Source organism: Hippocampus guttulatus, chromosome 13 (assembly GCF_054856545.1).
Source record: "Hippocampus guttulatus isolate MCC_2025c chromosome 13, RoL_Hgut_1.0, whole genome shotgun sequence".
Classification (NCBI taxonomy): Eukaryota; Metazoa; Chordata; class Actinopteri; order Syngnathiformes; family Syngnathidae; genus Hippocampus; species Hippocampus guttulatus.
Window position 1 is genome coordinate 746,426 of NC_141273.1, and position 22,705 is coordinate 769,130.

A 22,705-nucleotide genomic window follows, 5' to 3' on the forward strand; every position below is an offset into this window, starting at 1 on the left:
ATTAGTGTTGAATTGTTCATCCAGGTAATAGTCAGAGTTTGTTACCCTTTGTTTGTTCTGGAAGAAGTTGTTGTCTGGGTCCAAATTGTTCTCGGGATCGAATGGCTTATAGTCAATATCTTCAAAGGGTTGGAAGTCCATGTTTTTGGGATGTGAATTTCCCGCTCCCACGCGGTCGTCGCTGGCTCCCTCGCGGTCGTCGTTGGTTCTCTCGCTGTCGTCGCTCGCTCTCTCGCCGTCATCACTGGCTCCCTCGCGGTTGCTGGCTGGACGTCTCCTGGGTCCCTCGTGGTCGCTGGCTCCCTTGCGGTCGTCGCCGACTCCCTCACGCTCGCTGGCTGGCTGCCTCCTGGCTCTCTCACGCGCGCTGGCTGGTTGTCTCCCGGCTCCCTCAGGCTCGCTGTCTCCCGGCTCCCTCGCGGTCACTGGCTCCCCTGCTGTCGTCGCTGGTTTCCTCTCGGTCGTCTCTGGCTCCCTCGCGGTGGTCGCTGGCTGGTTGTCTCCCGGCTTCCTCGCGGTCGCTGGCTTCCCTGCAGTCGTCGCTGGCTTCCTCGCGGTCATCACTGGCCCCCTCACGGTCGGTCGTCGCTGGCTCCCTCGCGGTCGGTCGGTCTTGAAAAAGTTATTGTCCGGGTCCAAGTTGTTCTCAGGGTCAAATGTCTTGTGGTCAGTAGGGTTGGAAGTCATCAAAGGGTTGGAAGGGTCATCAAAGGGTTCGAAGTCCATGTTTTTGGTATGTGAATTTCCTGCTTCAGTAGGGTCAGAGTTTTTATCTTCGGGTGGTGAATAATTCTCAGTATGCTGCTTGATGGTGTTGAACTCGAGCCTGTTGTGTTGGAGTACTGGTGCGGGGGTGGACGATAAGTTTGTCATGTCTTAAGTAGGCAGTTTCCCCTCTGTCACGTGCAGCTTTTAATTTTGGGAGGAGCTCTTTTCTTTTTTGTCGTACGGCATCTGTAAAGTCTTCGTTGATGTAGATGTTGGAGCCTTTTAAGTATTTTGCTTTTTGTAGGATCCTTGATCTGTCCTTGTATTTGAGAAATTTCACCACAACTGGCCTCGGACGAGGTCTTCCAGGTTCTTGTCTTCCTGTGCGGTGAGCTCTCTCCACCTCAATTTGCCCCTGTATCAGCAGCTTCTCCTTGAGGATTTTTTGAACTTTTTCCTCTGTTTCAGTCCACGTTTCTCCCGGTTTTTCCTCAATTCCATCAATTACCAAGTTGTTTCTTCTTGACTGTCCTTCCAAGTAGTCCATCTTGTCTGTTAATACAAGCATGCCGTCACATATTTTGTAGAATTCTGTTTGCATGTCTTTGGAATGGCCAGTTTGACAGATTAGATTTTTTTTAATGTCGTCTACCTCTTTTTGGGTAAAGTTGATGCTGGTTTTTATTTCTTGGACTTCCCTGGTAAAAGTGTCAAGTCGTGAGTTTGTTGAGTCTATTATCATCTTGACAAATCCTTTGAAGTTTTCCTGTTGTTGTTGCAAGAGCGCCGTAAAAAGCTCTTTTTGTTGCTGGAGTAATTCGTTTACTTGAGTGAGGGTCAGGAAATCCTCATCCTGCTTTGTGTCTTGCTTCTGTTTGGGTGGCATTTTGTCGGGTCTCGTTGCTAGCCAGTTGTATGCTAGTTTGTGACGTGTCCAGTGGGCTTGCTGCTGGGTGTTTCTAACGTGGCAAGTGGGGTTGCCGGCTCCCTCACGCTCGCTGGCGTTCGGCTGGTTGGTCTCTGGTGGTGGGTTCCAGCTGCGTAGCGACTTTTCGCAATTAGCTTCCGTGCTAACGTCCGCGGTTAGCTTCCGTGCTAACGAGCTAGCGTTTCGTCCAACCCCCTCTTCACGTCGCCAATTTCTACACACGCGCTGCCACCATGTTTCGCTCTGTTCTTTACTTTCAAATGTAGGAAAGCTTCACACGAGAGAAATGTTGACTTTGCTGTTGCTGCTCCTTCTTTCCGCTCTGCAATGCGTAGCAACTCACACTTCCTCGTAGCTCTGTGGCCTCCTCGTAGCTCTGTGCGGCCTCCTCGTAGATGACTCAACTCACTTAACCGACTTGGCCAGTCATTGCATTTTCTTCAATGCCACGGTGTAATTCCCTTAACTGCACGCTTTTCATGCCCCTGCAATATATTAAAACACAATTGAAATTTTGAAACACCAGCCTTCAGTCAAACTTTCCATGATACACAGAAAGAGATGCCATCCATCCGCTGCATGTGAGTTTTGTGCAAAAAAGTATTATTGAGTAAGCAATCATTCAATAAAGTAAAAAATGGTATATGGAATTGTAGTTTCGATAATTAACAGCAAATAAAATGTCAAAAGCAACCTTGAGCCCCCCCCCCAGAAACACCCTGGAACAAGATTTTAGCACGAGTTGCTCCAGTGGAAATTCCCTCTATGTTGAGCGAGCCCGTCGATACTGCCACCTAGTGGTAGTTAAGTTAGTTATACTGTACCTCCTCATGTTTGAAATTTGTAATTCACACCTCAAGAGGCCACTCCGGGTTTTGAACAACAGGCACTTTTAAAAGTGCAAGTAAAAATAAGTCAATCACTGTGAAATCAAGTCAAACGAAGTCAATGGAGAGGGAAAACGGGAAAGTAGGCTTTTTGGAAATCAGTCGTGGCGGAATGGGGCATGTAAGCAGACTGACGTCCTGCCCCTTACTGCCATTTTATCGGTATGACTGAATTCACAATCAATGCCGTCACCGAGTGACATTTATCATGTCCCGCTGGTTAGCGCAACCAGCTATTAGCCGTAGCAAGTCAGCACGCGATTGACAAAAATTCAGTCAGGGGAGGTCACTTGCGTTTCATTCAATGCCTGTTCACTGAGCTGCAGACCTACGCGAGTGTCCCCAAACGTTTTTAAACGCACCGTAGCTTGTAAGTACCCAGCCGTGCTCTGATGTTTCCTTGCCGCCTTGGGAAAACAACTTCAATTGGTAAATCCAGTGGAAGGTCCGTCTTGAAAATTGTGTGGAAAGTAGTCCTGCAACCAGATCAACGTCTTCGCCTTCGGCCATTTTGGGTCAAAATGTAGCAACAGCTCCCTCCAGCAGGCGCTCATCCAATCACCGAAAGCGCACGTCCAGTGGCGACGTCAGCCCTTCGAGCTGGCCCCGGTACGCAGACTCGTGATCTGATTGGCTATTGCAAGCTGACTGTGCACGTTCATTTACAGCGCACAGGGGCCTGCTCTGTTTGATCTGAAGGCCCCGAGCAAGTTTAGTTTACCTGGCAACACAAGCTAGCTGAACTATGATTGGTTAAAAACTCTACCATAATAAATAAGTTATTTATCGAGTGGCTTTCAATGTTATTTTAAATAACATTGAAAGCCACTCGACTAAGTGGAAATAATATGACGTAAAGAATACAGAGAATGATTTTGTTTACATATTTATGAAAATAAAAGTTAATTTATTAAATGTACTTTTCTGAGAACGTTTAGGCCAGCAGAGAAGGCCTTGCTGGCCCTGACTGAACGCCACTGCTTCCTGCTCTGTGGTTATAGCGATTTACACTCAACATTTTCATAGATTCAGAGACAAAGAATCAATTATTAACCAAACAATTTATTTTGCATGAACAAATCCCTTCCTGCCCGGCGCGCAAACACCCGCCCCCACACACACGCACACACACAAACTTCCACACGCGCACTCAACTGACATTAAATACGTAACACGGTGGCAAAGGGGCCAAACTCGCGGTTGTGTCATGCTTGAAGAAAACCATGGATATTGTTTAGTATGTACACTGTCTGCAACATTCCCCCAGTCTAACACACACACACTCAAAGTGGAAAGGGTGGGGGGTCGGGCTGGGGGTGATTGTGTTGAAGAAAAAAAGAACGAAAAACAAAATGTGGACTATGTCAACATGGACTGACTGACTGGAGCCCTAAGCGTTTGCTATTTACAAGTCGGTAAACTGCACTAATCAGCATGTGCCTTTTTATTGTTGTTGTTTTTTTTTTTTTTTTTGGAGGGGGGGGGGGGTGTGAGGACTTCTCCACAAGGGACAACAAAGCAAATAAGGCACGACTAATACTTGGACCATTCCGTTTTTGAAAGGGGACCACGACAGGTGTTTTGGGGGTGCGGGGCCTACAGACTTGGAGCCGGCTTGTAAACGATTGAATCGATTGATTTGGGATGCCAATCAAGTACCCTTTCAGCGCCTCCAACTCCTCCTTCCCCGATTCCAATCCCACCATACGACCCCCTCCCCCCCACCCCCAACTCACTGGCTCTCCCTGCAATACTAGACAGACATCATCAGCAAGAGGAGAGAGAGCGCCGCCCTACCGCACACCTTTGGTACAGCCACACTTGTGCCCTAGGGGGGTGACATAATTGATTGACAGATGGCTCGATCGGCAGGCCGTCACAAACGCGTACGAATGTGAGCGAGACAGTCAAAAGATGTTTTCCTGAAGCCCGTCCAGAAGAGGTGGAAAGGAAGAGAGCGGATGGCCCAAGATGGTGGCGATCGGTCAGGGGTCGAAAAGTGGAAGGAAGGAAGGAGGGAGGGAAGGAAGGAAATGAGGAAGTGAGGGAGCAAGGAAACAGTCAGTCGTGTTTGGGGTGCTCCTTGATGTCCTCCTCGTCCGTGTACTCGGACGGCTCGTCGCCGGGCTTCAGCAACCGCCCCACGTAGTCGTACTTCTCTGGAACGGGGGAAAACACCGTGGGTTGGACGGAGAGGGGGACAGGGAGCGTCCCCCGCGGGAGGCGCTCCAAAAACTGACCGCCGCACGCGTATTACAGCAAGAAAAAGACGGTTACCCATGAACTGCATCTCCCACTCTCGGACGCTCTCCATCTGGACGGCGCTGAGGTCGGACAGGTCGTCGTACTCGTCCCTCAGGGCGCCCTTCTCCAGGCAGAAGGTGGCCAGGCCCCGGGACGCGTCGCGACCCGCGAAGATCCCGTACGGACCCTCTGAAGCGGCACAAAGCACGCGTCACCGATCCGCTTCTCAGCACTAAGTCAAGCGTGACATCGCGCCGTGGCCAACGTTCAAGGGCACCACGCGCATATCGGCTCTTGCTGCTGATTTGACTCGTTTTTTTTTGGAGAGGTATGGGGTACCAGTCACCGAGGCGCCCTCCGGTGGCCATTTTACTCTCAGGAACCAGTCCGAATTGACCTGGATGTCAAATCCGCGCAACATAAATCAAGCAGCTCCGTCAAAAGTGACACATATTCAACTATGAGCAACAAGCACGCCAAGGGGACTAATGTCCTCGGAACTTCACGAATGGCATGCGCCGCGTGGCTTTTGTGAAGTGAAACAAAATTGTAAAACAGTCAAATATTGTTCATCCTACGTTTTTGGAGCCATTCGCTGACCCAAAAAGTTGATTTTATTCATGATGTCTTACACTATGGCTATTTTTCTCTCTCGCATATTGGAATCGGCATCTGCAACCTCAACGCCAATTCAATTTAAAAAAACAAACTATATTGGTCGGACCCTGCTTATTATATCACGTTTGGAGCTCTTTGGACTGTTTTCGGATGGGCGGCAAGACGGTCTTGCCACTGGGAGAGGGCGTGACGCTGTTCGGCCATTTCAAAGGTCACACACTTTGGGGTCAGACTTAACCCAATTTTCGGTTTCTCTACCGTCTTGCTAGAGAGTGTACACAGGCGGCCGTGTCGACTCGTGGCACAACCGTGGCACAATTTACGCTCAGTGAAGCGTGTGTGTGTGTGTGTGTGTGTCTCTCGCTATCAGCATACAGATTAGATGTGCCCTAAGTGTGAAGATAAACATTTGCTGACATATTTTCCGTCGGCACACTCTCATTCAAAAGAGATAGCGCAAAAGAGATAATCAAAAATATATTTTGTTATAAAACACTTTCTGTACACGGAATAAACGCACATACCATCCCGGGGATTAGCAATGATTTCAATAATAATACTATTTAAATTGGAGAGCGAAGAATGTACATCGCGTGTTAAAGAAGCTTCAACTCGCACCGGACTTTCAAACTAAAATTGGGGTTTCAAAGTAAGGCTTCGAGGCAAGTGTTTGTGTTTCACGTCGGCAGTAGTGACTCGAGCCAGGAGCAATGCTTCCAAAGCCGAGTTGCGAGCGTGTTTTGAAAGCAGCAGGAAGACAACTGCCGACGCGTCACAGCGCGTGCGCGTCAACAAGCTAACGCGCTAACGTTGACATTCCAACCCAAACACAGCGAAAACGTCGAACGCGGCAACATTTGCGTGCTTTGTTGCGGCAGGGCATGTTCACAAGTCTCCCCGCGGGTGCTTCTGCGAAGTCGTTGGCACGAAACCGGCGCCAATTATAACAGACCAAAGCGCCCCCCTCCCTACGCCAAACGAAACGAATTGATGATAGCCCGCTATTCACCAAGTGACTTTACGCCCAATTGTTGCCACGTAAACGGTCACATCTCGTATTACTAAACGCACATTGGAACGAGTTCGGACAAGAGGGAGCGAACGTCAACAAAGTAGCCAAGTGGTGGTGCAAAACTGTTAGCACCGTGCTATATCCGTCGAAAACAAGACCAAAGCCTCCCGCTCCCCCCCAAAACCATTTTGAGTTTAGACCGCGAACCACGGAGCTCCATCGCACCCTGTTCTTGCCACGTAAACAGTCACATCCCGTATTTGATAAAACACACATTCTAACGAGTTTAGACCAATGAGAACGTTAACGTCTCTAGCTGATTAGCATCTCGCTATCCGCCACTCAATACAAGACAAAAGCCCCCGCCAAGAAAACGAGCGACGCGAGCCCTCGATTCACAAAGCGACTTTACGTCCGATTGTCTGCTTCAAGACATGGGAGCGCGAGAGATGTGTGAAGCGGTAAAGCGTCCGAGCACCTTTCCCGTAGAATTTTTTGCCGCTGGTCACGTCGAACACCTTCATGTTGACGGCCATGAGAATGCGGGGGTTCCGCAGCCCGTCGTACTCGCGCAGCTGCTCTAGCGTCAAGTCCCGCCGCCTCATTTTGGGTAGCGCCGAGGCCTCGTCGCCCCGGGCCGCGCCGTCTGCGCCGAGCCGCCTGGCCCAGCGGCGGTAGAGCGCCACGCACGCCGCCAGCACTGCCAGCAACACGACGATGTTCAGAGGCATCCCGCCGAGACCGAGCCCCTCGCCGCCGCCGGACTCCTCCGCCGTGTCCCGACCGCCGCTTGTGTCGAGCGGAGCGGCCGAGTTGTCTCCATCGTCCGCCATACTGCACGATTAGCGTGTACCCGCCCCTGGCCCAGTGATGCGTTCGTGGCTGTCGGAAAAAAGCGTTTGGCGAGACCGGGATTCCCATTACGTGGCTTCAACGTGGGATTTGAGAACCCCGAGATCGCGAGAAAAATCACACGAAACTTCAAATCAAGAGAGAATATACTGATAAGATATTGTGTTAATAAATGACTCATTTTTGTTTTTCTGACGTACCTGGAAAATGCAGTGTTGCCCGTCACATCGATCACAAATTGGACATTTAACTATTACGCACACAAAAATAGTACTTTCAAAATACAGTATTATCAGTAGTTAGGTATGCATGCCCGCTTTTCTTTGGATTGTTGTCGTTATCTCGCACTCAAAACATCACTTTCACGTTCTCAAATTTGTTTCACACTAAAATAGACATTTCAAACGGCTGTTATGCGCAGTTATGACGTTCCTCGTGTCATATTAGTTGAAATAGGATGAACGTTTTTTTTCAGTTGTTGTCTTGTGCGTATTTTGTCAGTTATGCTCAATTTCCCGTCTGGATCACATCAAAGTTAAATCAAGGGAGAATCTACATGATTAAAAAGTATCTCGAAATTCGATCCGTCGTCACTTTGGCGTGCAATCTATGAAAATGACCCCCCTCCTTCTCCAAACATATCGTCAGTCACATCAATTCAAAAACCGGGTACTTTGCTGTTAAGACACGTCAAATGTGCTCGTTGAGATGGTTTTGCCATTTTCAATACAACATTTTTGTTGCCTCACGACGCGGTTCGCTGCACTACTGCAATTATTCTACGAGGTCTTCATGAAGGCAGCGCGTCACCCGCCCACCTGTGTGGCCACCTGAGGCTTCCTCATTTGACAACTGTACTGTCAAAATAACAAATGAGATCCGACTCCTAAAGTCCACGCCAACAATATTCCAGATAATATAACGACGATGTTTTTAGAGGCAAACATTTTGAGAGAAGCTCAGTGTCATGTTAATCTTTAGTAGTAGTTCTCCGTCATCACTTTGGGACAGAGTGGTGTTGATCATGTTTTGAGTTTACAAAATTCATAAAATGGCGGAGGGATAAAAGGGCTTTTCACAATGTACATTTATACAATCGATTTTTATTTAATATTTTTTGGGCATTTTTACAGTACAATTCAAGATATTAACATGCATTACTTTCCCCCCCACCCACAAAAAAAAACACTCCAAAAAAAAAAAAAACGCTACTGATCAATCACTTCCTAAAATCAAAGAGTAACTGAATAGCCAAAGATTTTTTTATATAGTATTTACATTTTTTTCTTTAATTCTATTTTAAAACCTCAATTTTAAGTCCATTGAAGCAATAATGAAAATAAGAAAAGCAATTTAAGTGCCCTAAAAGCACAAAAAAGCCTAAAGCGTAATATCCAGTAAACTTTGAACAAAAGAAATAAAAGGAAAACCACTTTAGGTTTATCTTTCCGTGGCTAGCTCAATCCCATAATTCCAGCAGAAATTATTCGATAATGAAGCAAAAAGTCATGACCACACCATCAATCAAGTCGATAACGACCAGAAATAAAAGAATAAATTATGTCAGAAGGGACTTTTTAAAGCTTGCGGGTGGCATAAAATGTATTTGAATTAAAAGTGTCGACATGATTGTCACAATTAAAATGCATATGTAATTTCTTTTAATCCGATGAACCTTTAAAAGAGGTTAGAAAAATAAAAGTACATTTAAGCGGGGGCGGAAAAGATTAAGGCACAGGAGGGCGGCCGCAGTGGCGGTTTACAGATCAAGTGAGGATCGATCGAGTTTGGCAAAAGTGAGGATCAAAATGCACGGAATGCATCTGATGTTGTAAACGTTTGCGTAGACAATCCAGACGGCGGCTTTGTAGTGAAGTGCCGCAAACAACGCATCGGGTCAACGCGCGCTCGCCATCTTTTATTCCGCGTCCTTCTTTCCCGATTTGGGCTCATCCGCTTTCTTATTCTGGGCGCCTCCGTCTTTGTGGTGCGTCGGTGGCGCTTTGGAGGACGCCTGCGTCGACTTTGAGGTAGAGTTGGAGGGATGACGGCGACGCCTGCCCTCATCCCCCGCCGCTGACGAGTGGCATCTCCTCCGGCCTCCTTCCTCTCCCATGGGGGGCTGCGGGCACAAGGATTAGCGTGCCATCTTATCACTCTCGAACATCCCCCGAGCACTCATTTGAGGATAAAACACGGGGAGAAGCGACGCGGCCCTTCCGGGACCTCACTGCTGTCCACAATGACGTCTTCCCGCACCTGATGTACGTCTCTCTCTCCTCAAACCGTGAGTGTCACTCACCACCACCCTGAAGTCTTCCAGGTTCTTGAACTGGGACAGGTGTTCTTTCAGCTTAGGGTCGATGGTCTGATTCTTCATCTTGGAGTACTTGAGGAAGGCCCAGAACTTCTCCAGGCCGTACAGCTGACCTGCAGGAGAAAGCGAAGTCATTTCACACTCTTCTCGTTACAACGCAAACGAGATTAGGTGGCGAGCGGGGTCCGTTACCTCTCTCAAAGTCCCTCAGCGTCTCTTCCTGGAAGTCCTTGAACAGGTCCAAGCGAAACCTCTTCTCCAGGCCGTAGCTGTAGTACCGGAACAGGCATTCCAGGCCGTACCTGGAAGGCAGTCGGAACAAACACGGAGGACGACGTGGAACGGGTGAGTAGCAAATAAAAGGGAATCGCAAGGGCGGGGCAATAGCGGCCTTATTCAATGTAGCGATTACTCATGAAGGCTGCTCTTGTTGTAATATCGTATCTGTATTTGGGGCGCGGCCTCTATTCGAGCGGAGGCCACCGGCTGAAGAAATACGGTCAGTCTCCCCAACCTCACCTGTAGTTGTCTTTGGCGTCCTCCAGGGCGTACTGTTTGAACTCCTCGTACATCTTCCTGTTGAAGTTGTCCCTCAGGAAGAAGGACCAGAACCGGAACAGGGTGTTCATCTCCTGCGATTGGCCGACGCCCAGCCGCTTACGCTCTGGCACACAAATAGCCAAACGGACGCCGTTGTCGCCCGAGAAGGGATGCCGAAAAACGGGAGCATTTGCGCTTCTGTTCCGGGGTACCGTTCAGGCATCGTCGTCTGTACTTGTGGTAGCCCTGCTGCGTGAAGCCGTTGTCGCGCAGCAGCTCGTGCGACGGGTGCCAGAACTTGGGCAGCGACTGCGGCGTGCAGCCGTAACCTGCCGTCAGCGGGGCCCCTTCGGAAGGAGACGCATTGGAGCTGCTGTGTGGGGACGAGGACCAAAGACAACCTGTTAGCCGATTTCAAAAGGCGCGCGCACACACACACCGAAAAGAAAGCCCGACCCGATGGAGGCGGACCGCGGCCGGTGCTCGCGTGAGTCCATCACCCAGCCGATGTGCGCCTCCTGCGGTGGGTTGGAACTGTGCCGGGTCTTCTTCTTCCTGGGCATCTGCAAGATGGGAAAAATCATCATCAGGACCGCCCCTGGCCGTACAAATTCAATCCAGTCAATCGGTGCTCAATTGACATTTGCCTGAATAAATAAATAGATAGATAGATGGGCGCAGTTCTTGAAGAGAACAATGGACGCCAAGGACATTTGTGCCGACGCTGGAAGCTAACATTGATCTTCCTCAGCTCCTAAGTTGGAGCCAACATTAGTAACTGGGAGTTAACAATAGTAGCCAACTTAAGAAGCTCACTTCAGAATCTAAGATCGAAGCCAACATCGCGAGAGAGAACGTTGGGAGGTTATGCTCAAAGCTAATTTTGGTATCCGCGGTCGGACGCGAGCATTGGCGCTCACGTTGGTCTTTCTTGGCTTTAATGTTAAGAAATAACTTCAGAAGCTCACTTCAGTTGCAAACGTTGGAACCTATCGGAGGCCACGTTGGAGCTCACGTTACAGGTCAAAAGGTGGAAGCTCACTTCAGAAGCCAACAAACGCTTGTGGGAATGTTGATAGGCGCTAACGCCGGAAGCTAACGTAGGAATCCAAGGCGGACTCTCGGTCCCCAACACCAAGAGGGTTTTTTTTCTCCTCGGACCTCACCTGTCCATCCACGGAGCCGCTCTCCTTCATCACGGGGTAAAAGCGCGGTGCCTTGGTGGGGTCCTGACGCCCTGGGGTGCGCGGTGTCCTCGGGGTCCTGGGCCGGTGGGCAACGGGCGATTCCGGCACAGTTTTGGGCAACGAGCGAGCCGTTTCCGTCTCGCCGGGCACTGACAATGCGCAACGTTGAGTGTTCATTCGCCGCAAACGTTTAGCCGGCGCACTTCGCGACCGAGCTCACCGGCGGCCGGCGGGGACGGCACTTCCCGATCGGGGTCCGCGGCTACTTTGGGCGTCAGCGTGTCAAACCGGTCCTGGCTGATGACGCTCAGCTTCTTGAAGTTCTCCACTTCCTGCTGAAGACGGGAAGCGGGGATCTTTTTTTTTTTTTTTCCCAAACAGGTTGTAAACGGGCTGATAAGAAGGAACATGAGCGGCGTGTGTGCATGTGAGACAACAGATGTGCGAGGGACTTTGAACGTTACACATGGGTGGAAAAAGTGACCTTGGCGTGTGTGTTCAGGGGTGACAGTTCCCACATGTTGCGCGCGTCAATAACTTGGGTTTCAAAAGAGCACGGCGAAAAGTTATCAAGTGAGCAGCATCTTAATAACGGGAGCTCAAGTTTCTGCCATGAGAATGAGAACATTTGGGTCAGGCTTCTCAGGGTGATTCACGGCCGACTAAATTTGGCCACGGCGAGGACGTGCGGCCCGAGGTGACGGCGGTATTTGTGCTCTCATACTAGACGCGTTAGTCGCTGATAAAGACCAGCGCTCGTAAATTGGGTGACACGAGGCGATATTAGCAGGAAGCCGCGCATATTAACTCACTCGGCACCAGCCAATTCCGGATCATGTCCGAAAAGACGTTTAAAAACGTCTTTGGGAGTGAATGAGTTGACGGCGAGAAGTCAACGTCGGCGGTGTTAGCGCGCGGTCGCCACACGCCAATCGCTCGGCGTGTTCCTTCTCATTTTCAGTATACAATCGGCAAGATGTTACCTTGGTGCACTCGGTCTGCTCGGCTCCCTTCCACAGGTCCTGCTCGTAGTAATAAAGGCCGTCGTTGATGGCCTTGACCAGGTCGGCGGTCAGCTTGGCGCGCGACTCGTGGTTGCCGGTGCGGTCGCCGCCGGGGTGCTTCCGAACGTACGGCGGCGTCTGCGTGACGATCAGGATCTTGTTGACGTCCTGATCGTCCAGCTCGTAGTCCGAGTCGTCGTCGTCGTCCGACCAGTCGGTGAACTGGTTCTTGCGCGGCGCCATCTGCTCCATCTCCTCGTCGAACATGAAGTCCAGCTCCTCCTGGTCGGCCTCCGGGGCGGCGGCGGCGGAGATGCGCCCCTGCCGGTGCTGCTGCGGCGGAGCCTCGCCGCGGTCCTTGAAACGCATCGTCCGCGGCAACGTCAGCCAAATCGACAAGCTTTTTCGGATCGTGACCTGCCTCTAAAATGGACGGCGCCGTTGTTTCGGAGGTTCCGGTAGACTCCGAGGCGGTCGCTGCACATTGTTGCGTAGCTACGTTGACGTGTTACAACTGATTGCTGCGTGTTCTACAGTGTTCCAGATTTGATCCAATTCAAGTTGCCAAAAGCCCCCCCCCCCCCCCCCCCAATCGGTGATGGCGGAAACTAAAGAGCCGAGCCTACCTTTGCTTTGCCGGAGGCGTGTCGGTGACGTTTCTCCACCTGGATCCAGGCATCGGGGGCGTCTTTTGGGGCGTCAGCCCCCGTGGCTGGCTCCTGTCCGGAAGTTGGGGGCTCATCCGCGGGGTCTTGAGACGTCGCGGGCTCAGTGGGGGTCTCCTTCGCGGGCGGTGAAGCTGCCGACACAAAGCGCTTGAATTAGCCTTTTTTTTTTTTTTTTTAAAGAAAAACGCTTGACACTGATGACATCACACTGTTGTCATTTACTTTTATCAGCCTATTGAAACACATGCGTTGGATGTGACTACTTCCTGAAATGGGAACGTGTGTTCCGAGAGCTATGCTGGGGGGGGGGCTATTTCAAGATTAGGGGGTAAAAAAATATATATCAGAGGGTCTTCAAAAGAACCCTAAAATGAGCCAGTGAAGGGATGCGCTCCCGATGACGAGCGGCAGCATTCTGGAGCAACTGGAGTGGCTTGATGGAGGATCGGCTCCCTCCAAAGTTAAGTGCCTTGTAGTCACCCGGCCGCGATAGCGACCGAGGCTTGAATGACCGTTTCAAAGTGCTCGCCAGAGAAAGGCGAGGCTTGACTTGAGTTAGTGGTCTTGGTTGAAAAAACTGGATTTGACAACAGGACCAATCTATCAGTCCAATTGAAAAAAACAAAAACAAAGGGATGCTGTGAGGAATAAAAGTCAAGGAAAAAAACGGAGGAAAAATCCAAAGAAGACCACATTAGAGGGAAAAGTCAAGCGGAGGAATGACGGAACGGGGGCCCCCCGCCATGCACTGACCGGCGTTAGCGTTGGCGACGCTCTGTCGGGGAACGAACTCGGGACAGTGAACGAGCTGCGACAAGTCGGTCGTCCTGGGCGAGCCGGCGGCGGGCGGCGCGGGGATGGGCCAGCGCTCGGGCTCCGCTTTGCAGCGCACCTTGTCGTCCATCAGCTCCACTTCCTTGCTGTTCTTAAGGGCCTGGCCGGACGGGGGGGGGGGGGGGGACGCGTCACACGCGGGGGGCGGGTGGGGGTCGGCGGGGGGGGGGGGGGGGGGGGGGGCTCTCTTACCTCCACGATGAGGCTCACGTCGGTGGTGAGCGCTTGGACGCGGTGGAAGCTGGCGATGAGCGAGATGGGCAGGAAGCCTTGAGCGTCCATCTTCCTCCGAAGGAAGAAGTCTCGCTCCAGGTTGTGCAAGCTGAAGTAGTACTCGCTGCGAGGACGCCGGCGCACGTCACGTTACGGTCATTCGATCGGGTAACGCACCGCGCGGCTTGGAAATCGAGTCACATTGAAGTCGCTTTCGAGAGCGCTCGCCGAATGGAGGAGCCCCGAACACAACCTCGCTGTCATGTTTGAGAATTTCATAGACCGTCCAAAAAGCCAAATGTCAACTTCTAATTTTCAAATTCATACAAAGAAAAATTGGTGTAAAAAAAAAAAAAAAAAAAAAGATATCAAACCAAAAGGGGAAATGGGAGAACAACAATATTAATGAGGGCAAAAAAAAATGATCCCGAGGAAAAGTGAATTTTCCAGCGCCCCCCCCCCCCCGATGGTTTCCTGCTCAACTCACATTTGTCGTTTGATGTACTCCTTGAGAAGCTTCTCGTCCACCGTGTACATCTGCACTTTGTTGCCGTCGTCGTAGTAGTAAACCATACCGCCGCCGCCGAACTCGGAGGCGGCGCCGTCCGTCCCGTCGCGGAAGCCCTGCGAGTACTCAAAGCGACCTGCAAAAAAAAGGTCGACCGCGACGGTGGGTGGCTACGAGGCGGGCAAGAAAGGGACGCGCTGGAGAAAAAGTCCAAGCCAAAGGCGGTCCCCCGTCCACAAACCTCTGCCGCGGCCTCTCCCGCGCCCCCCGCGCCCTTTGCCCCGGCCTCGGGGGGCGCCGCGGAAGCCGCCGCCGCCGCCTCCGTCGCTCCTCGCGCTGGCCGCGTCGTCCGCCAAGTCTCGGGGTTCCCTCCTCCAACCTGGCCAGCCCCCCCAAGACAACACAAAAAAAGGCGAGCGCACGTTGGCGGGCGTCCGGCACGCCGCCCGACGGCTTGGCTTGCATTCCCGGCATATCCGTGACGCGCTTAGTGACCGAGGCGCTCGTTCAACACGGGAGGGCGTCGGGCTCGCGCTGCCCCCCCCCCCCATCCCCAGCCTTGGGACAGACGAGACGGAAAGCAAGCGGGTGAGTGAAAGCGGGCCAAAGTCACTTACTCCTGCCGCCATCGTGCGGCCGGCCGCCGTCGCTGGTGCCGCCGCCGCCGCTATGCGCCGCGTGACCGGGCGACGTCGGGTCGAGCGAGTCGCCGCCGGGCTCGGCTTGGGAGTGCGCCCCGCCGGGCGTCCTGGCCCCGCCGTCCCGGGTGGCGTCCTCCAGCGGCAGGGAGACCCACTTACGTTTGTTACCTAGCGACGGTTGCACAGCGACACACGCGAGCTGACATGCTGGCGCGGCGAGGGCCACCGTGCGTCAACATGGGGGGGGGGGGGGGGGGGGGGCGTTTGACACGTCACGATCGCACTTTTAGGGTTTTGAAGCTCCGACGACGGTGGCCGTGAAGTTGGGTTATTAGAAAAAAAAATTTGTAAAATCGCAAGACTTTCATTGTTAACTCATTCACTCCCAAAGACGTTTTTAAACGTCTTTTCAGACTCGGTCCAGAATTGGCTGCTACTGAATGAGTTAAACACTCGGCTCATTTAAATGTTCTCAAAGTAGGCGGAGTCAATTTTGGGAGCTTGCAGCAAAAACAGCTTCCGCCCTTCTGGGAAGTGCTTCTCAAATTCATTTTGATTTCTTTGATCATCAATATTTTTTTTTTTTGGGGACATGAAATAGATAGGGATTGAACACGTTGAGATCTTCAAATTCGTTCAAAAGGTTTTGGGGAATTCCAATCATCCTTGCAATGACGAATAACGACAAATTCAAACGATTTTTATTTGATCCATTTTTGTATTGAGCAGGAAGCGGCATTGTACCGATTTCTGATGTCCTATTCATGACGTTTGCTTGATTTTATTCAGTATAAACGTTTTCATTCACTTTAAATCCCGTCATTGTTCTCCAATTATTTTTCGTTGAAATCTTGAATTGATTTGATGAGCTGAAATGATCCTCTGATTGCTTCGTTTTCAATTTTCTCCGCGCGACTCAACGACCGTCAACCCGTCGATCGATTCCTACGAAGCGGGAACTCAGATTTTGCCGCTTCAAACAAATCCTCCGACGAAAAAGTGTCGGAAGCGCACGATGGGCCCCGAACCCGACGGATGAGGAGCCGCGTCCCAAGTGGAGGAAAGCAGCGAAACCTGCGCCGATGCCTTCGCCCCCCGCGTGCAACGCTGGTGTCTCATTATTATTTTTTTTTCTCGCTCACCTCCTCTCTTCTTGGGACTGCCGCTTTTGGCGTCCTGTCCCGCCTTGGCGTCTCCGTCGGCGTCCGGCGGCTCCGCCCGAGGCTGCGGCGGCGGCGGCGTCTCGCGGTTCTCTTTGCTCTCGCCGCCGCCGCCTCCTCCCCCTCCTCCGCCATCATGGCTGCTCTCGGACTTCCTGTCGGGTCGCTCGCGCTTCTTGTCCCTGTCCCGGCGGGAGGACGCCGGCTTCTTGCCGCCGCCGTTGTTGTTGTTGTTGTTCACCACATTTTGTTGCCGCTGGACACAATCAACAAGTTGACAGATGACATCATCACAAAATCCCCTGCGCAGATGACGAACGGCTTTCTTCCTTGACTGTATTTAGCATTTCATTCCCTAAAAGGCAATTCCGAAGTTTGCTTTTGAAATGTCCCAATCATCCTTTTCTTTTTTTGCAACCGCATCCAAGTCATTTGGGTTTTTTTTTTTAAAGTATCTGCCGATGCAAAGAATAAAAAAAAAAAAAGTCCATCCATATCCTGTTGATTTTTTTTTTCTTCTCGAAATTAAAATCAAGGTATTCCAACATCCGATCTTTTTAGGCCAGGGCCAATCAGCTGGGGGTGAAGGGACGTGACGACGTGAGATCTTTTGTCCCTTCAACAAGGAACGCACCGTTCAGCCCCGCAGACTCGCGGTTCTCATTTTTGTGAATCTTTTTATGTTTTTTCAATATTTTTCAAAATATATGTGTGTGTGCATATATATATAGAGAGAGAGAGAGAGAGAGAGAAAGAAAGCGAGCTGCTGTTCTTACCTCCTTGGCCAGTTCGCTGGGCGTCGGCCAGTTTGTGATGTCGCCAAAGTCACCCGACTGACGCGAGAGGAAGCGAGCGAGGGAGACGGACAAGAGAGAGAAGAGGCAGCAAAATTAGGTCACCGCCGCGTTCACTTTGGACTTGCAAAGTTTGGACAAGCGAGATCGGGTGAAGGTTTTCGCTCTGAGCCAACACGCCCCCGCGCAGCACCAAAAAAAAAAAAAACGCGTTGCCAAAATGGCCTTTTTGGATAAGAAATGAAATCCTTCGATGCGGTCGGAGAGACGGCAAGAAGCGAGGCGGCTACGCAAGGCTTGCGGAGGGGGGGGGGGGGGGGGGGCTTGCTTGATCAATAGAAGCATTTTGCTGCTTTTTATTAAAAAAAAAAAGAAGCTTCATCAATGTGACGCAACCCCCCCCCCCCCCTTTGCTTGTATTGATGACGCGTCAACATTTATCTTGTGTGTTTGCTTTGGAGCAACGGAACAGACGCGGCGGCGCAAAAGCATCGCCTTGCGTCACCACGCCGGAGTTCGGGGCCCCGGAAGACGCTTAGCACGGCGGCGGCGGCAGGTGTGTCGGCAGGTGTGTCGGCAGGTGTGTCGGCAGGTGTGTCTTTTCCCAGCCCTGAGTGGCCGCTCAACTTCTTTCGCCCCTTCCGCAAATCTTTCTTGTTGTCCTCTTCCGGGAGGCCACTTTCCACGCGGGCGGGCGCAAGGGGTGCTCGCGCTCACTCGCGAGGCGACCAAAACACACCGGCTACCATTCCGGGTTGCATTTCATCAACCTTGAAGCTTTCTTTCTTTTTAACTCCCAGCAAAAGAGCGACAAAACGCAGTACGCGCGGGGATGTTCATTTTTGGAAAGGCGGCTACTATTCGACCGGGTTCCGAATGAAGTGCAGGCTTTTGAGCGCGCACGCCCACTGTTGCCCTTTGAACTCCTCCGGGTTATGCTTGAAATCTAAAAGACTTAAAAAATAATAATAATAATTAAAAATCAAGGTATTAATTCATTGTCCTTTTATACTTTTTAGATTTGATTTCCAACTTGAAAGTTCCTATCGTCTAATCTCTTAGCCTCATTAATTCTAACCACAACGAACATTTCAAAGTACCTAATCAATTAAAAACATTTTTTAAAAAAAGGACAAACACGTCATCCAACTTTGCCGCAATATATTACACAAAAAAAAAAAAAGAGAGACGTACTTGGAGCTTTAAAACGGAGCCACAACATAAAAGTAAAAAAGGAACAAAAATAAAATGAGCAGAGGAATTTGGATCACACTTGAGAGAGACCAAGAGAAAGAGAGGAAGAAAAAGAGAGAAAAAGAATGTAAACGAGACATTGCCGCGGTTATTTATAGGCTTGCGCGGGCAAAAACGAGGCGCGGGCGCAGTTTCCGTCGTCGCCGGTCTCGGCGGGCCATTTCTCTCGTCTGCCGGATGAGCAGCCGGTGCGTCACCAAACACTTTTTGACTCTTCGATGCGCCGCCGGGAAGCGGTTCGGACGCGTCAAACCTGTCTGCTGCTCTCTAGGCTCTTTGGCGAGGCGGCCGCGTTTAACGCTCGGAGCCTCTTTGCGGCTTCGCCTCTCCCTCCCGACAATCGAGAAAAGTCAAGCCCGCCGCTCTCGCCGCCTGCGGGGGAGCCGAGCGAAGGGGAGGAGATTGCGCACCTCTCACGGACGACACCCCCCCACCCACCCTCCAAAAACACCCGTTTTTTGTAACAGCTCCTTCAAAGCTGCAAACATGTCAAACGCTTCATTTTTACAACTTGGATAACAGCCAGTACTGTTTGCTATTCTTGATGTGAGATTGAACAAATACCGCCCCCCCCTCCCCATAAAAAAAAAAACTTCTCCTCATTACCTTGCTGGATTTTCTGGTTCTGGGTTTGCTGGCACGGATGACCTTCAGAGCGTTTTGCTGATCTGCAGACAGACGATCAATAAGTTACACGTGGTGTCGCTTCCAAAGAGCAAATTGGCTTAAAGTCTGGAGGAAAAACAACAACAACAACAACAAAAAGTCTCTTGCCGTGTGTGCGCACCATGCTGAAGCGTTAAAACATCCTCCGCCTGCCTCATTCAAGGGCTTTAGCGTGTGTGTGTGTGTGTGTGTGTTGGGAGTGGCCCCCGGCCACCAGCGGGGCCCTATCGCCTGCCAGAGGACGGCTGACGAGATAAGAGGCCAAAAGGGCCCACGAGAATCCTCGGCTGTAAAACGATGCCGCCGCGGTCAAATATAGCGACGCTAACCTCACAAACACTCGCGTAAGGCGCTCCGAAAAACAAACTTTCAAATATGTTCCAAGCTCAGGGACAGGTTGGTTTTGTTTTTAATCCATATTATTTTTTTGAATAGCCTTCAAAAAAAAAAATGCCCCCAAAAAATTGAGATTTGCGCTTTCACGCGGCAACCCCCCCCCCCCTCCCTTTGGCTGAAATGGCCACGCAGACTGCAAAAGAAGGAAGATGACTTTGATCTCAACTCCCTTATATTACAACCAAAAAAATGATGTTTATGCTTTTTGCTTGATGCTTAAAAAAAAAAAATCTTCAAATTAAATCGACAATGACTTTGATGACTGATTGTTGAGGGAAATTGGAAGCCGTTCAACCGGTTTGCCGATCAGCGTCACGCGATCGGGGACCGAACGCCGAATAAACAAGCGATGGGCCGATTCGACATCGGGGCGATTGCACGTGCATTCGATATGACGGACGCGGCAAACGGCGTCGCTCGCAGACCAGTCGCGCTCCCAATGACACCCGAGGACAATTGAGACTGTACAAATAACCGGCGGTGCGTGTTTTTTGGAATGTGGGAGGAAACCCGGAGAAAACCCCGCGCAGGCACACGGGGAGAACGTGCCAGCTGCACCTCTGCGCTGGGAGGTAAAAGTGCTCAGCCGTCGACTCAAAACGTAACTCAAAACATCTTCCATCCAAGAAATCAGGCCGCCATGTCAATTTGGCCTTTCCACGCTTTCATGTCGATTCAGTAAAAAGTAGAAGACACAAATGGAACGTGATGGCTGTTTTTCTCCATTGATTTTTTTTTTTGTCCATGTGAACACACGTGGCGCGTCACCCAACATTTTTGAGCAATAAAACAGAGAGAAAAAAAAAGATTGGTTGGTTGTGCTTTGGTGCAGCACAAAAGGAAGAAAAAAAAACATGACTGCTGTTAGAAAGAAAAAATAATAATGTGCACGGAAACTTGGAAATTGTGGCGAAATGTGAAAATCAAGATGGCTGGCACATCTTACTGAAGAAAATGTTGTCGTTTGGTGCATACAACGGCACTCTCACACACACACACAAAAAAAACACCACACGCGTCAGGAGGTGAATCGAAAACTGGGGCTGAGGGAGGGAGGTGTAGTGATGAGTTGACACATTTCAGAAATAAGTCCAACTCGAAGCGTTGCCCACCCATCTACCCCGAGGGTGGGCAATCCCAGTCCTGGAGGGTCGCCGTCCTGCATGTTTTCCAAGTTGCAACTCACCTGATTCAAAATGAACAGCTTTCATATCAGGCGTCCACAGAGCTCGCTGATGATCTGATCAGCGGAATCAGCTGTGGTGCAACAGGGAGAGACGGAGAACATGCAGGATGGCGGCCCCCTCCGGGACTGGAATTGCTCACCCCTGATCTATCCTCTCCAAACATTCCACCAGCACCACATGGCCAAGTCAGGACAAAATCGGCTTCCCAGAGGCGAGGGAATGACTACAAACTAGCGCGGCTCCCCGGCGGCCCGACATTGGCATCCCTTCCAGGGAGGGGGAGGAGGCCGCGGTCGCGGTGTTGCGGGGAGGGGGGGGAGGAGACTGGAGAGGTTACATGCTAACTGCTACTAAAGTAGCAGTTGTCAGCAATCAACACGTGGTGCTCGCACGAAGGAGAGGGAGGAGCGCGAGGGGTCCTCTCAAATGTCGACATGCTGGCCTGCGAAAATGTCGCCGCTTGAGAACAATCAGTCCTCGTGGCCCAGCGAGCTTGTTCAAGATGTCAAAGTACAAGCGGGCGCTCGCCAACACGTGCACAAGCCCGAATCGCCGCCGATGGCTCGTCAATAATCGGCTCACCTCTGTCCTGCGAGGCCGACGGGTGGACGCTGTGCAGCGGCACCCTGCCCGTCGTCCTGCGGGTCCACGCGTTGACTTTGGGCGGCGGAGCCGGAGCCGCGACGACTTTCTTGGCCGCCCCGTCGGCGTCGAGGCTCGGCTCGCCGTCGCCTTCCTCGGCTCCCGGCGCTTCCGCCGCGCCAGCCCGCTGAGCCTCCGCGGACTTGTCGCTTTGGGGGGTCGGCTTCTGCTGGTCGGATGCGCCGCAGCTCGCCGCGGCCGCCGCTGTCAAAGTGGAGTCCAAGTGACCGCTTTCAAGCTCGCTCGACATCCTGCTAGTTTCCCAAAAGCCGCCGCGCTTAGATCCAGGGTGAACTTTTGGTCCTTGCCTTCGTGTCCCAGAGAAAAGTGGACAAAAACTCGCGGGGCGACCACATTCACAAGTGGAGGTAAACAACTTTTTTGGGTCGGGGGGTGGGGGCGGGGGGGGGGTAGAGACGGACCTCGCTAGCCAGCTAGCCCGAGTGGCTCCAGGCCGAGACCCTGCCGTTAGCCGCCTAGCTAGCCCAAGTCGACGCTAAGCCTTAGCCGCCTAGCACAAGTGAGTGCTAGCGAGCTAGCCTCACCGCGCACACGTCCGCGAGCCCCGAGGAAAAAAAAAGGGTCGTTTGGGCCCCGCGAGTGCAAAGTTTCACGTCAGCCGGGCGTTTACTTCCGAGTGGCGCGGCGACGCTTTGTCGCTCGAGCCGCCTTGGACTTAGCGTAACTTTTGAAAGGCTTAAAGTATGACGCGGTCCCAAGTGAGTGTATGAAGTCCACGCTACCAAGCAGGCAGCTCGGAGCTACTAGCTACTCCCCTCCCACGAGCTCCTGCTACTCGTCGACTGTACGCCGTGGACTCGCTGGTGGCGTTGCCCACGCTACGGCCGCTGTAAACAATCGTTCTGCTGCCCCCTGCAGGCGATGGGCGGAAATGCAGCGCAACTACTGGAGCGGTCCAAAAAGTGTAAAAAAAAATCGAAAAACAAAGAATATCACTAAAAACAAATCAGAGAAACAAGAAATAAATACGAAACGGTAAAAAGAAAATTCAATTTCACAAAAAAAAAGAAGCTAAAAGAAAGAAGTCCTAAAATAAATACTGTATTCTATCAAACCTTTTTGCGCACGCGAAACAATCCATGTTCGACATCCAGGGTGAATGCGAAGATGTGCTCCAATGGCAATAAATTAGAGCAATCGAAAGCAAAGGCAGTGAGTGAGTAGCTCTATTATGATAAATTGTGATGTCACGTCCACGTGGAAAGTTTCTTACGGTTTTTTTTTTACTATGGTAGTTTTGCGTTGTCTTTTCAGACCTTTTAAGGCAGTTGCATATTTGGAGGTTTAGGCGTTTATTTTGAAAAGGTCTATCGACTGAAAAAGTCACAATCGAGCGAAGTTTTGCAGTCTTAATTTCCTGGAAGTCAAATTTTGGGATGACGTCAATGTCGCTTGCAACATTTGACCACTGGATGGCGCTATGA

At 51.2% G+C, this 22,705-nt stretch overlaps 2 protein-coding genes across 5 annotated transcripts; both read right to left on the reverse strand.

Annotated features, from left to right (window-relative positions):
* Window positions 1–3,565: 3,565 nt before the first annotated feature.
* pgrmc2 (progesterone receptor membrane component 2) lies at window positions 3,566–7,264 on the reverse strand. Its single transcript, XM_086128006.1, has 3 exons — window positions 6,876–7,264; window positions 4,801–4,956; window positions 3,566–4,682 (listed from the first exon to the last, which is right to left on the reverse strand). Exons 1-3 carry the CDS (start codon window positions 7,228–7,230, stop codon window positions 4,585–4,587), a joined length of 609 nt encoding a protein of 202 aa, XP_085984132.1. The 5' UTR covers window positions 7,231–7,264; the 3' UTR covers window positions 3,566–4,584.
* A 1,068-nt stretch (window positions 7,265–8,332) lies between these two features.
* On the reverse strand, window positions 8,333–22,089 carry larp1b (La ribonucleoprotein 1B). Of its 4 annotated transcripts, none has more exons than XM_086127085.1 (19): window positions 21,201–22,089; window positions 18,976–19,037; window positions 17,098–17,154; window positions 16,304–16,577; window positions 15,138–15,329; window positions 14,762–14,899; window positions 14,500–14,656; window positions 13,992–14,136; window positions 13,719–13,899; window positions 12,924–13,096; window positions 12,277–12,654; window positions 11,514–11,625; window positions 11,273–11,442; window positions 10,563–10,669; window positions 10,319–10,479; window positions 10,086–10,230; window positions 9,759–9,868; window positions 9,552–9,679; window positions 8,333–9,371 (listed from the first exon to the last, which is right to left on the reverse strand). In XM_086127085.1, exons 1-19 carry the CDS (start codon window positions 21,508–21,510, stop codon window positions 9,168–9,170), a joined length of 3,204 nt encoding a protein of 1,067 aa, XP_085983211.1. In that variant the 5' UTR covers window positions 21,511–22,089; the 3' UTR covers window positions 8,333–9,167. The 4 variants fall into 4 exon arrangements, with proteins under 4 accessions (XP_085983211.1, XP_085983212.1, XP_085983210.1 ...); XM_086127086.1 differs by having other exon boundaries at window positions 10,578–10,669; window positions 11,514–11,628; XM_086127084.1 differs by having other exon boundaries at window positions 11,514–11,628; window positions 21,201–22,088.
* Window positions 22,090–22,705: the final 616 nt, after the last annotated feature.

Bases quoted from the DNA above. Each gene is read 5' to 3' on its own strand.
- pgrmc2 (XM_086128006.1), bottom strand. From the start codon at position 7,230: ATGGCGGACGATGGAGACAACTCGGCCGCTCCGCTCGACACAAGCGGC. The intron at 4,957-6,875 runs GTGCTCGGACGC...GTGCCGCTTCAG, and splicing joins CAAAAAATTCTACGGGAAAG to AGGGTCCGTACGGGATCTTC. The intron at 4,683-4,800 runs GTAACCGTCTTT...CCCCCGTTCCAG, and splicing joins GTGGGAGATGCAGTTCATGG to AGAAGTACGACTACGTGGGG.
- larp1b (XM_086127084.1), bottom strand. From the start codon at position 21,510: ATGTCGAGCGAGCTTGAAAGCGGTCACTTGGACTCCACTTTGACAGCG. The intron at 13,900-13,991 runs GTAAGAGAGCCC...CCGTCCGGCCAG, and splicing joins ACGTGAGCCTCATCGTGGAG to GCCCTTAAGAACAGCAAGGA. The intron at 12,655-12,923 runs GTAGGCTCGGCT...ATGCGTTTCAAG, and splicing joins ACGCCTCCGGCAAAGCAAAG to GACCGCGGCGAGGCTCCGCC.